This window comes from Mustela erminea, chromosome 2, assembly GCF_009829155.1.
Source record: "Mustela erminea isolate mMusErm1 chromosome 2, mMusErm1.Pri, whole genome shotgun sequence".
NCBI lineage: Eukaryota > Metazoa > Chordata > Mammalia > Carnivora > Mustelidae > Mustela > Mustela erminea.
The window spans coordinates 76,455,845-76,468,592 of NC_045615.1; the positions used below are offsets into that span (position 1 = coordinate 76,455,845).

Below are 12,748 nucleotides of genomic sequence, written 5' to 3' on the forward strand. Positions count from 1 at the left end.
AAAGTTTTCCCCCTTGAATTTCAAATTTAGTATTTTTAGAGTTTAAATCTCTATACTGAATCTTTATGTTTCTCTTTAAAACTGAATTGAGCAAAAATATAATTCTAAAACAAGATTCCTGACTTCAAAGAAATGTGTCTTCAAATAACCTAGCCTTAAAACATTAGAACCAATTCCCTTAAAACTATACTTCCTATTTTTGACTGAGTATTAAGTAGAAAAATTCATGAGTTGGACTTCATTTTTATTTTCTTCTGGTTTTTGTATCCCTTCATGCTATTTTGACATCACTATTACATTTTATCAAACCTTCTCTCAAAACAAGTTGCTCATTGTATATTGCTTTCAAGTATGTTATTGAAATATAACCTAAAGGAAGAGATTAAGCTTCTTGCTTCAATTTCCCTTATGCATCAGTGATAATTTCAACCATAACAGTTGCCAGATCTGTATTTTTTATTCTGGATTCCTAATTATATAGGACAACTGTGGGTAATTCAAGAGTGTTTCAGAATCACATACTGCCAAGATTCTGGAAAATGTCTTTTGCAAAACAGAATGTTAATGCTCTGGGGACTCTATTATATCCGCACCAACATGTTCTGAATGAGAAGGTAAAGGGTTAGGTTCATCATAACTAATACTGTAATGCCACTATGGGCTGACACTGTCAGTCAACAAATACTGAGAACCTACTTTGTTTCAATTTTTAGTTACATAGCTTTGTATATTGTAAATTTCTAAAGATAACTGGTATAAACTCAGGAGGATCAGTTTGATATATATTTAAATGTACGGTCTTGTACAGATCTTATGAAAGTACTACAGACCATGAATGTCTGTATCTAACTGATTAGAGGAAATAATGTTAGAGTAGTCTAAAATGAAAATAATTCAATAGATGCTTTAGTTCTTAAATATCTCTTTATTTTAAACTGACCTATTATAGGGAGCTATAAATAAGATCAACTTTTGGTCTGTTTCACAAAATAGCAAGTTTTATCATGTTATCATGCTTGATGCTTTAAAAACTCTTGACCTTATCCTCATCTGCAATGAAATATTTTGGTATATTAATTTCTTTCTGGCTAAATCAGTAGTAGCCAGTTGTAATAACCAGTGCGTGCACACACAAAGATGACAATAAAATAAAAAGGCCCAATAAAAAGTGTGTTAAGTGTGTTCATTACAGAGAGGTGGCCCAGAAGGAAAGCCACGACTCCCTTTTCCATTTTATAAAATAGAGCACAAGTAGCATTTTGCAAGACTACAAACTTGTACCATTTTTTGGCAGAAGTAGGATATTCGTTCTTTATTTCTTTCTTCCTTTCTTCCCCTTTTCTTTCTTTTTTTCGTAAGCATCTACAAACTCTAAAGGTAGGCAAATAAGAACTATGAGACCAGTGAATTACTTTAAGCTACTTCTGCTATGCTAATCAGGTGACAGAAATCTGGGTTTCATATTAGGAGCCCTTCTAAATGGTTTAATTCCTTTACAGCTACCATTAGCTGTCAACTTCACCGTGGATATTGTCCATGTGCACTTTGAGGTAGTCATTCCTTGTAAACTTCTTATGACAAAACTGGCATTCTGCCAGTGGACGATTGGGATTGTGAGTCATCTTGTGTCGGATCAGCATTTTCTTTAGGCTAAAAGCCAAGTCACAAACCTAGAAAAGACCCAAAGATACCAATCATATTATGCTGAAAAACCTGAAGATATGCCAATTTATCATTTATACAATGTACATTATGCATCGTCCTATTATCAAGTATGTACTGACGGGCACAAAAACAAAAATTGCTTGAAATAAATAGAATTTAACATCCCAACTAACGGGTAAAGAAAATTAATTATAGTTCCCAAAAGCTGTTTGCATTTAATGTGTGTGTCCTTTATACCCTAGTCACCCTCCCTCCCCCTCTGCTACTGTATTTAAATATGTCTAGAAATATAACTCCTTAGGAACAATGTTTTTCTTCTTGGAGTGTATTGACGATTTCATATTAAACATGTTAAACAAAAAGGCTAATGGCCCACAGGGCATCGCTCCATATGATGTAAATAGCACAAGACATGTCTTACCAGTGATCCCTTCGATTTCGTCCCATTTATGAAGTAAAAGGTTAACATTGTTTTAAGCACCCTAACTGGAAGTTTTTTACCCACAACTCTAATTCTTGATTTCTTATTACATACACTCATTTAACTAAGTCATCTAACATGTTTACTTCATATAAGCTCTGCCACATTGACACCTGGCCCAACAGACATTAACATTCCAATAAAAATATTAAATTACCACAGAAGATGTAAGGTCTTCCTGCGTCAGTACTTTCTCACTTCTCCTGAGGCAGCTTCCTTTTACTGATTCCTCAGGGAAGCCTATATGATCTGTCTGCCAGAAGTCCTCTGTTAATTGCTTTCATAGTAGTTTTTACTTTTCCCTTTTAACACTTACCCTGAATGTAATTACTTATTACTGATTTTTTTTTTTTTAATCGCCTCCTTACTGGTCTAAGAAACATTAGGGTAAGAGCAGTCATTCCATAAATATTTATTGACTTAAAAAAAGAAAGGTAGACAAGATGTTAGATAGATAGGTAAAAGTCTTATGAGCAATGTAAGCACATCAAAGGCTGTGGAATAATTCCAGAGATCGAAGAAGGTAACTATAGAGATTATTTTCAAGTAAAAGAAACTCCAAGTTTTCAAACGGCCTTACAAGTATAATCAAAATTTGTTATCATAAATAACACAGAATTATAATGTATCCTCTATTTTCTATTTCCCTGGTTCCTTCTCTAAGCCCCATGTAATGAACAATTAATGAACAAAATTCCTCACTGGCTTCCCACTGAAAGTAGATTCAAAATAAATTCCTTACCATGGTGAAAAGGCACATCAATTTGCTCTTCAACTTCACTTGCATCCCTTCTTTCCCATGATGCTCCAGCTCCACATGCCTTCTTACCCAATACCCAGACTCAGTTCCTTCCTACAGGCCATGATTTATACTGTTCCTGAGCCTGGAATGTTCTCTTCCCTGTGGCTGACTCCTTCTTATCTTTTAGGTTACTTAGAGTTACTTTCTCAGAGAATTCTTCCTTAAATATTCTTTTATGCCTCACCCTTCTTTTTATTTACCTATTTATTTATTTATTTTCAAAAGATTTTATTTATTTATTTGACAGACAGATCACAAGGAGGCAGAGAGGCAGGCAGAGAGAGAAGAGGAAGCAGGCTCCCTGCCGAGCAGAGAGCCCAATATGGGGCTTGATCCCAGTACCCTGAGATCATGACCTGAGCCGAAGGCAAAGGCTTTAACCCACTGAGCCACCCAGGCGCCCGCCTTCTCCTTTTTAAAATTGTTCTCAGTCTTTATCACAGAATGCAATTAGGTATTTATTCAGGTTTATTTGTTCAATGTCTATACCCCACAGAAATGTGAGTTCTGTGAGCAGAGGGGACATAGTGTCTAGTTCACTGTCTCAGTTCAATGTTTGGCACAGAGACTAGGCTGAAGGGCTAACATCAGCTTTCATTATGTGCCAGGAACCACTCTTTGCAATTTATAAACACTAAATTGTGATAGCCTCACCTCACCCTTTTAGGCAGATATTAGTACTATGAACCTCATTTTACAGAAGGAAACTGACACAGTCACTTCAGTGTCTCAAGCTGGTTACCTAAGGTCACAGAACTAGGAAGTGGTTTCCAGGATTTAAACCCACGCAGTCTGGGTTCAGAGTTTTTACAACCCCAAGGACAGACTATTATTAAAGGCTCGAACTTCAAACAAAGATATGTGAGCTGACTGTACTTTTTCCATTTGCCTGGCTGACACCATTTTTAAAAAATAAAAACCTCTTTGAAAAAATAAAGGAGGTTCTCAGTTCAGCCCACCAGTGTATTGTGAGGGATATAAGTCAAGTTCACTTACATGGTCACCATAGGAAAATTACAATAGCAGCAAGCTGAAGAAATGGAAAGGAAATTGAGCAAGATCCTGAAGTCATTGATAATGGCTCTGAATTAAGGAATCCTAGAAGCTCCACACAGGAGCTGTGATGAGAACAACCCAATGGATTTTTGAATGAGGGCCAGGTAGAGGATTAAGTATCAGCAGAGAGTAGCTGATGTCACAGTTGTGAAAGTGACTACCTACACATTAAAAGCTATGTTTTCATCAACTAAGAGACTTCAAACTGATGTTCTGTATAAATCAAATGCAAGGACATTCATGGTCATTTTAAAATTATGGGAAAGCATGAAAGAATTCAAATAGTGCAACAGGAATGCTTCCTTTTCTTTATTTCCACTTTAAGTTCTTAGCCAACCCATCCACCTACTCCAAATTAGTATTAATTCACCTTTCAAAGAATAGGAAAATGTTTTTTCTTTCTCTAGACTGGCAATAAACTGATTTTGTTTTCAAATGAAGTGAAACAACACATTTATCAAAGTACCTTGAGAGATAATATTAGAATTCTATACAAACATCTTCAGTTAACGTTTATCAATAACATAAATGTTCCCTGCCACTTCAGTTAGAAACAGAATGACAGAGAGTACTCTGTCCTGCCCTGTGGAATCCATAGTCTTAAAGAGAACATTTTTTGATGCCATGAACATATCACTAGGAGAAGGAACAGAAGATAGGATAATCAAGTCTTCCTGGATGTATGGATGTTGTCATGTTGTAAGGTAGGGAATGATATCCCAGGGAGAAGGAAGAGAACATGCAAAGGTACAGGGGTATAAGAAGCAAGGCCTAGGTGCAGAGGTGAAAACATTACACTAAGGCTGAAGAAATAGATTATTGGAGCAACACATTGACATAAATAAGTAAGAGAAAAAACCTGAAAAAGAAGTTAGAGTTGAAGGCTGGAGCCAAACTCTGGAGATCTTGGTAATCATAATAAGACACTGGAAAGATCTTCTCCAAGTTGTGGGGATTCATTAAAGGATTCTGAATGGAGACTAAAACGAAAATATCATTTAGTACTAAGCTCAGAGTATGACACTGGAGTTAGCACGGCCAGTACTATGATTCTACTCTAAGCCAGAAATTACTTGGATATCAACTAAGATAGCACTTACTGTTTCATTGATTCATGCTTTTAAAAATATTCACTAAACATTTCTTTATATGCCAGGCAATGTTCTAGGACTGGGGACATGACAATGAACAAGAAAGAAAAAAGCTCTTTTGTCATAGAACTTACATAATAGATGATAAAAAATTAAACCAACAAACATATAATATTTCAGGTAGATGTAAGTGTCATGAAGGTGAAGAAGAATATGGTGTAAGGGTTAAGAAAGTAATGGAAATTAGGAAGAGAAGAATTTTAGCAGAGAATTGAAATAAGTACAGGAGAAGGTTATAAAGGTACCCAAGAAGGGTATCCCAGTCCAGGGAAGGAGCCAGAAAGAAAGAAAGAAAGAAAGAAAGGGGCCCACTTCATTGAAATATACTTAGTGTGTCTGAAAAACAGCAAGGAAGTGATGTGGCCAGAGTGAGGTGGATGGTGGTGGTGAAGTCAGAGGGGTAGGGGCAGAAAGGTGGGGGTGCAGGTCTGTAGGGACTTTCAGACCGTGGTAGAACTTCGGTTTTCACTCTAAATGGGAAGGACAGTCATTGGAGGGTTTGAGCAAAGGAGTGAAATATAATACATATGCAATCTATATCTAAAATATATAAAATGTGAATCAGGTTCTAGAAAGATCACTCTGTGTGGCAAGCTTAGGACAGACTGGGAGGAGCAAAGATCAAAGACAGATAAATTAAGAAACAACTGCATTACTGTAGGAGACTAAGATGTAGCTGGGGAGATGTCAAAAGTGTTCCGATCCTCAACTTATTTTAAATGTACAGCCAATTGGATTTGCTAGTGGATTGGAGGTCAGAGGTGAGAAAAAGAGGAGTGAAAGTGGCAATGAAAATTTAACGAAGATAATAAGTTTGAAAAATATATAGAAGGAAAGATTGTCAGGAGTTGCCGGGACTGAATGTGAGAGCTAGTTGGGTTTGGGCCCTAGAATCCTGACTTGGTCAGTTATAAGTGGTAGGGAAGAGGTAGGTCACTCAACTTCAGTGAGCCTCATTTGTTTCGCAGAGGTGGAAATAACACCTGGATACTTCTGGGGTACAGGGCAGATCAGTAAGAATATATATAAACTAGATCACTGTGTCTTTCTCATAATAGAAGCTCAACTAGATGATGCTATTGGTCACAGCTTAGGGAAAAAATGTCTGGCACAAGCCTCAGAGCTTTGGTTTGGGTTAAATGGAGATGGTGGGACCCTCAGAAAGATGTACAGGTAAAGAGAACATGTTGAGTAGCTGAGAAGGCTGGGGAGATACTGATTTCAGTCTGAAATATAGGAGATGTCTTCCAGGCAGCTTCAAAGTATCTGCCTAGAGTTCAGAAGAGAAACCCAGGCAGGAGAAAGAGAGATTTGGAAGTCCTCACCCTAGGGATAGTAGCAAAGATACTAGAAGCTCAATACCTGTGGCACATTGGGGTTGCTGCACGACATGGAATCTAAGCCCCTTAGATACCATGACATGGCATCTAAGGGGCCAGTGTTGATGAGTGAAGCGGCATTTGAGCAATATTATAAAGAACTGAGGTCAACATAAATCAGCTTTTTTCTTTACAGTTTTACTCAAATGCCACTCAAATTTCCTACATGTGTGTGTTTTTTGTGTTTGTTTGTAAATCCTAATCAGAAAGTGTGAACAAAAAATAAAGAGGACTTTCCAGGAGGAGGAAGTGGTGCAGGATACCACATGGGACAAGGGACAGAGATGCAGAACAGCCTCACTGCTTCAGAAGACTCAGAGTTCATACAAATAAAATGCAGACTACTGACAGATAAGAGATTATTAAAATTTTAGTAATAATGATGAAGTCCCAGAACCTAGGTCAGGTTCGGTGGGATGAGGTTCGGAGCCGACGGCTCTGAAAAAATTCTTAAGACGTCTCTGGTGCAAAAAGGTGGTTTATTAAAGCAGGGGGACAGGACCCATGGACAGGCGGAGATGCAGCTGCCCCAGGTTGTGAGGGATGGCAGGTTATGTACCCTGCGGTTGGGGGAAGGTGAGGGGAAGGAAGGTTTCAACGGAGTTTTCTTATGCTAAAGAGGGCCTACAAGGTGCCAGGACATGGGAGGTCTACCAGGCTTGATCAATGTTGTCTTTAGGCCAGTCATTAACATCAAGATAGTTGGGAGATTTTTGGTGGGATACCACAATCCTGCTATCAAGCGTCTTTGTTAGTGAGGTTTAGGTTTAGAAGAGATTTAACTATATTTACATTTCCTTCTACCTCAGCCTCCTTCAGTTTTGTTTATGGTGGGGAGGGAGACCTAAGGGCTTGAGGAACTGAGATATTTGCCTCTGGAAATTGTGCTATTGATAAGGTAACTTCTTTGTTTGTAGATCTCTAGGGCATTTGTAAACCAAGGGAGACTCCTGTCTTGCAGGATTGTGATCTCTGCAAGTTAACTATTTGTTTCTTATGGCGGTCAGAGGTGCCTGAGGAATGCTACACATATTACTGAGGGGGAGCGGATGGAAAGGAGGTGCAAGGTGCCAGCTTTTGCTTTGTCTTCAGTCAGCCTCCTGCTCCCTCATCAATAAGAATTGACAAAAACCAGAATAAATTTTCAGTCAAGTAAGAAGGTGGATTTTACCCTATGGGTTGTGAGACACTGTCACAAAAAAGCACATGATTAGGTTTATTTTGAGACAATCACACTGGGACATAAAAAGGATTTTAAGAGAATACTATGAACTGTATGCCAACAAGTTAGATGCAATTGATGAGGGAGCATGAGGCTGGCTGAAGACAAAGCAAAAGCTGGCGCCTTGTACCTCCCCACTCTATCCACTTCCCCTCTGTCATATGTGTAGCATTCCTCAGGCAGCCCTGACTGCCATGAACAATAAGCAAATAGTTAACTTGCAGAGCTCACAATCCTGCAAGACAGGAGTCTCCCTTGGCTTACAAATGTCTTAAATCTCACTAACAAAGACAATTGATAGCAGGATTGTGACACCCCACCAAAAAGTCTCCCAACTATTTTAATTTAATGGCTGGTCTAAAGACAACATTGATCCAGCCGCAAGGGCAAGGCCTCCGGCAGGGCTGAGACATCCTGGCACCTTGTAGGCCCTCTTTAGTATATGAAAACTCCACTGAAACCTCCCTTCCCCTCACCTTCCCCCAACCGCAGGGTACATAACCTGCCATCCCTCACAACCCGGGGCAGCCGCAGCTCTTCCTGCCCACGGGTCCTGTCCCCGTGCTTTAATAAACCACCATTTTGCACCAAAGATGTCTCAAGAATTCTTTCTTGGTCATCGGCTCCAGACCTCAGGCCACCGAACCTCTCCTAGGTTCTAGAACTTCATCAAAATGAACAAGTTCCTAGAAGAACACAAATAATCAAAACTGATTCCAGAAACAGAAAAACTCCAGAGACCAGTAACAAGTAAAAAGATTGTATAAAAAAACAAATAAACAAGCAAACAAACAAACAAAAAAACAACCAACCCACCCAACAAGAAAAAAACTTCCCAAAAGAAAAGTCTAGAACCAGAGAGTTTCACAGATAAATTCCACCAAAAATATAAAGATGGATTAACAATAATCCCCTCAAATTCTCCCAAATAACAAAGAAGAGGGAATACTTCCTAATTTATTCTGTGAGGCCAGCATTACCTTAATACCACAGCCAGGCAAAAATATTACAAGAAAAGAAAACTATAGGCCAATATCCCTTTTGAATATAGATGCAAAATCTTCAAACAAACAAAAAACTAAAAACCAAAAACTCTAACAGGTCATATTCAAAGTCATGACCAAACAGACTTATCCAGACTGCAACAATTGATCAACATAAGAAAATCAAACAATGTAATACACCACTTTAACAATACAAAAGATTAAAAAAATTATCATCTCCGTTGATGAAGGAAAGCCTTTCACAAAATCCAACATCCTGTCTTGATAAAAATATTGAAAACTAGGAAAGAAGAGAGCTTCTTCAACATAGTAAAGGGCATTTATAAAAAATTCACAGCTAACATCACATTGAATGATGAAAAACTAGAAACTAATGCAAAAGAATGGACCCCTACTTCACACTACATTCAAAAAGCAAACAGATCAAAAACCTAAATGTAAGAGTTAAACTATCAAACTTAGAAAGAAACAGAAGAGTAACTCTTCATGACCTTAAAATTGACAAGTCTTAATCTTAGTCACCAAAAGCTTGTTGAGAAAAAGGAAAAAAAAACCAAAAAACCAAATAAATTGGATTTCAACATTGAAAAAATTTTCTTTAAGATTTTATTTTTTTTTAAAGTGATCTCTGCATCTAACGTAGGGCTCAAACTTAAAACTGCCAGATAGGGGCACCTGAGTGGATCAGTGGGTTGGGCCTCTGCCTTTGGCTCGGGTCATGATCCCAGAGTCCTGGGATCGAGCCCTGCATCGGGCTCTCTGCTCAGCAGGGGGCCTGCTTCCCCACCCCACCGCCTGCCTCTCTGCCTACCCGTGATCTCTCTCTGTGTCAAATAATGAATAAAATCTTTAAAAAAAAAAAAAAAAACGCCAGATAAAGAGTTGCACGCTCTACCAACTGAGCCAGCTAGGCACCCCCAACATTGAAAAGTTTTGTGCATCAAAGGATATTATTAAAAAAGTGAAAGATAACTTATCTAGAAAATGCAAAGAACACTTACACTCAGCAACAAAAAGACAAGTAACAAAATTTTAAAATGGGAAGACTTGAATAGATCTTTCTCCAGAGAAGATACAAATGCCAACAAACAAGTATATAGAAAGATGCTCAATATTATTAATCCTTTAGGAACTTTAAATCAAAGCCACAATGAGATATCACTTCACATGCCCTAAGGAGACTATAATTTAAAAAAACAGAAAATTACAAGCGTTGACAAAGACGTGGAAAAACTGGTATTCTCAGGCATTGCTAATGGGAATATAAAATGGCGTAGCTACTATGAAAAACAATACAGAAGTTCCTTGAAAAATCGAACAGAATCACCTTTTGACACAGCAATTCTACTCCTAGGTATATGGCCCAGAGGATTTAAAACAGGTACTTAAAATACCTGTAGGCACATGTTCGTCTCAGAGCAATTCACAACAGCCAAAAGGGAGAAACAACCCAAATGTGCATCAATTATGAATAAAGAAATTGTGGTATATACATACAATGGAATATCATTCACGGAGTGATGTACTGTTACAAGCTACAAAGTAGATAAACCCTGAAAACATTATGTTAAGTAAAAGAAGTCAATCACCAAGGTCACATCCTATATGATTCACTTACATGAAATATCCATAACAGGTCATCTATTGAAATGAAAGAAGATTGGTATTTGTCAGGGTCTGTGGAGAGTAGGGAATATCTCCTTAGTGGCTAGGGAATTTTATTTGGGGACATTGATGCCTTGGCACGAGATAGGGGTGATGGTGGCACAACATTGTCAATGTACTCAATGCCAATGAGTTGTTCACTTTAAAATTATTGATTTTATGTTATGTGAATTTTATCTCGATTTAAAAACATTACGTTGGCTGGGTGGAGAACACAGGGAGGGTGCAGGCTATGCACTGCTAGTGGGACTGGAAACTGAGAGGAAGTAATAGATTTGAGTGTTAATTAGGAAAAAGACAGACGGGGAATGGGTGAGAAAGGATGACTTCTATCCAAAATGAGTAGGTTAAGAGGGTAAGCTTTTGGAACAAAGACAGCCTCTACTGAGCAGGCTGCATTTCAGGGAGGTTCTGGAGGCCCTCAATCTCTATTCGGTGGACCAGTTTGAGCCACAAATAAGAACCAGAGACTTTTGAAAAAAGGATAGAAATAGATGAGATAGAAGTAAATTGAAAAAAATAATGCTTGTAACATTACAGTGTTTTTTGTTTTTTTTTTAAGTAACATCATGGTCCCATTTACCTTAGGAAGTAGTTGACAAAAATATTGAGCATAAAATGAAAGTTGAGTTGAATGTGATGGTAGGAAAGTGTCTGTATATAGTTAATATTTAATTTCTATGCCCCATCAGTTATTTGTATAGCTGTAGAATTAAGTAATCTAAACAGGTTTTGCCTATATGAAAATGTTTCCAATAAAAGCACTAATGAATTAAACCAATTCAAATTATAAAGCTGGGGCTGTACGTCTGGTTCAGGATAGAGCTACATGTGTACATTTCCTTCTTTGCAAGTACTTCTTGCCTTAAAGAAGTTCACTGTTCATAGAGCTATTTTTATGAGTAGGCCCAACGGGAGTAACATTGTTGCCTTAACCTTACCACCAAAGTTTCATGGATGGACAAGGAAAACATCTTGCGTTTGTGAGTTTCCATTCATGTGGACTGCTTACACCATACTTGATCTGTTGGGATATGCCAATGGGACGAAGTCCTTGAGTTTCCCTCCACATTTAAAGAGAATTCTCTACTGTGCAATTTCACACACTACAACTTTAATGTTCCTTCTTCTACTGAGGTACATTAATGCTTTCTTGCTATTTTTGTGTTATAAATAAGCATCCAAGTGTTTTCCCTAAAGCCTTTGTCAATCTTCTGTCGGTTGTCAATCTTATACAGAATTGTGACACTGTTTATTGAGAAACCAATATTTTCCCTTAATTAGTTAACAACACTCAGATTCATTTTGCTGACGGTGGTAGTATTTTTCCTTTCATAAATTGTGTAAACAACTGTGTTTATAATTTCATTTCAATTCAAATGTCATTAGCAGAAAATCTAAACAATTAGCAATATTATTGAAACAAAGGAGTTTGTTCATGTTTTAGAAATTGATGGTTAGGCTGTAATGAAATAAATAGTATCTATAACAAGTTGAATCTCTGATTTAAGTATCATGAACCTATCAAAGCTCTGGGTAGACACATGAAAGCTGCCTTGAATCATCACACACTTATTTCTTGAAAGAACAACTCAATTGCATTAAAAAAGAATGCAAGCATGCCTTAAAGAAAATCAGAGTTTATTTGCTGCCCGCAGACTAGGATGAACAAAACGACCCCATAGTGGTTACATGGATCATACAATCAAAACATACCAGCAGCGCAAGATCTCAACAGAAAGACCAGCCTGCAAAACATACACACACACACACACTCATACATACACACATCATGCGCAGACACACACACACGCACTCTTCCAGCACATCTGTTACTGGAGGACACTGGGGAAAGAAGAGAGAAAACAAACTCACGTCACACTGAAAAGGCTTTTCTCCAGTGTGCGTCCTCTTGTGCTCATCCAGGCCTCGCTTCTGGCTGAAGGCTTTGCTGCACTCTGAGCACTTGTATGGCTTCTCCTGCAGTCAATGGAAAGAGATCACCATGAATCTGAGTGAACTTAGAGCCTTCCCTACTAAGGTAAACTGGCAGTGGGGTGGTATTTTATCTAGTTCTGTAGGGTGCCACAGCAAATCCAGAGGGGTATCATGAGTTATTTTAAATGCTTGTGAGGAACAGCACTGCTCCACCTCTGCTGGACAAACCGAAGTACTTGCTCATGGCAGTTCACAGTTCCAGCATGAGACTGTAGGACATTTCTTTTAATTACATCATACCTTTGCAAGGCTGGGTTCTCAATGGTTGACATGATCTAACTACTAAAACAACTGAACTCTTAGGTTTTCTTCTGGTTTGGTGGGC

General features: G+C 38.1%; 1 protein-coding gene across 1 annotated transcript in view; it reads right to left on the reverse strand.

Annotated features, from left to right (window-relative positions):
• Positions 1 to 284: 284 nt before the first annotated feature.
• Positions 285 to 12,748, reverse strand: part of PRDM5 (PR/SET domain 5) — a 225,296-nt gene continuing 212,832 nt past the window's right edge. Inside the window, exons 15-16 of the mRNA XM_032333306.1 lie at positions 12,301 to 12,405; positions 285 to 1,670 (exon numbers count right to left, since the gene is read on the reverse strand). Of these exons, the coding sequence (XP_032189197.1) occupies positions 1,506 to 1,670; positions 12,301 to 12,405 (270 nt within the window). The 3' untranslated portion in view covers positions 285 to 1,505. The remainder of the gene's footprint in view (positions 1,671 to 12,300; positions 12,406 to 12,748) is intronic.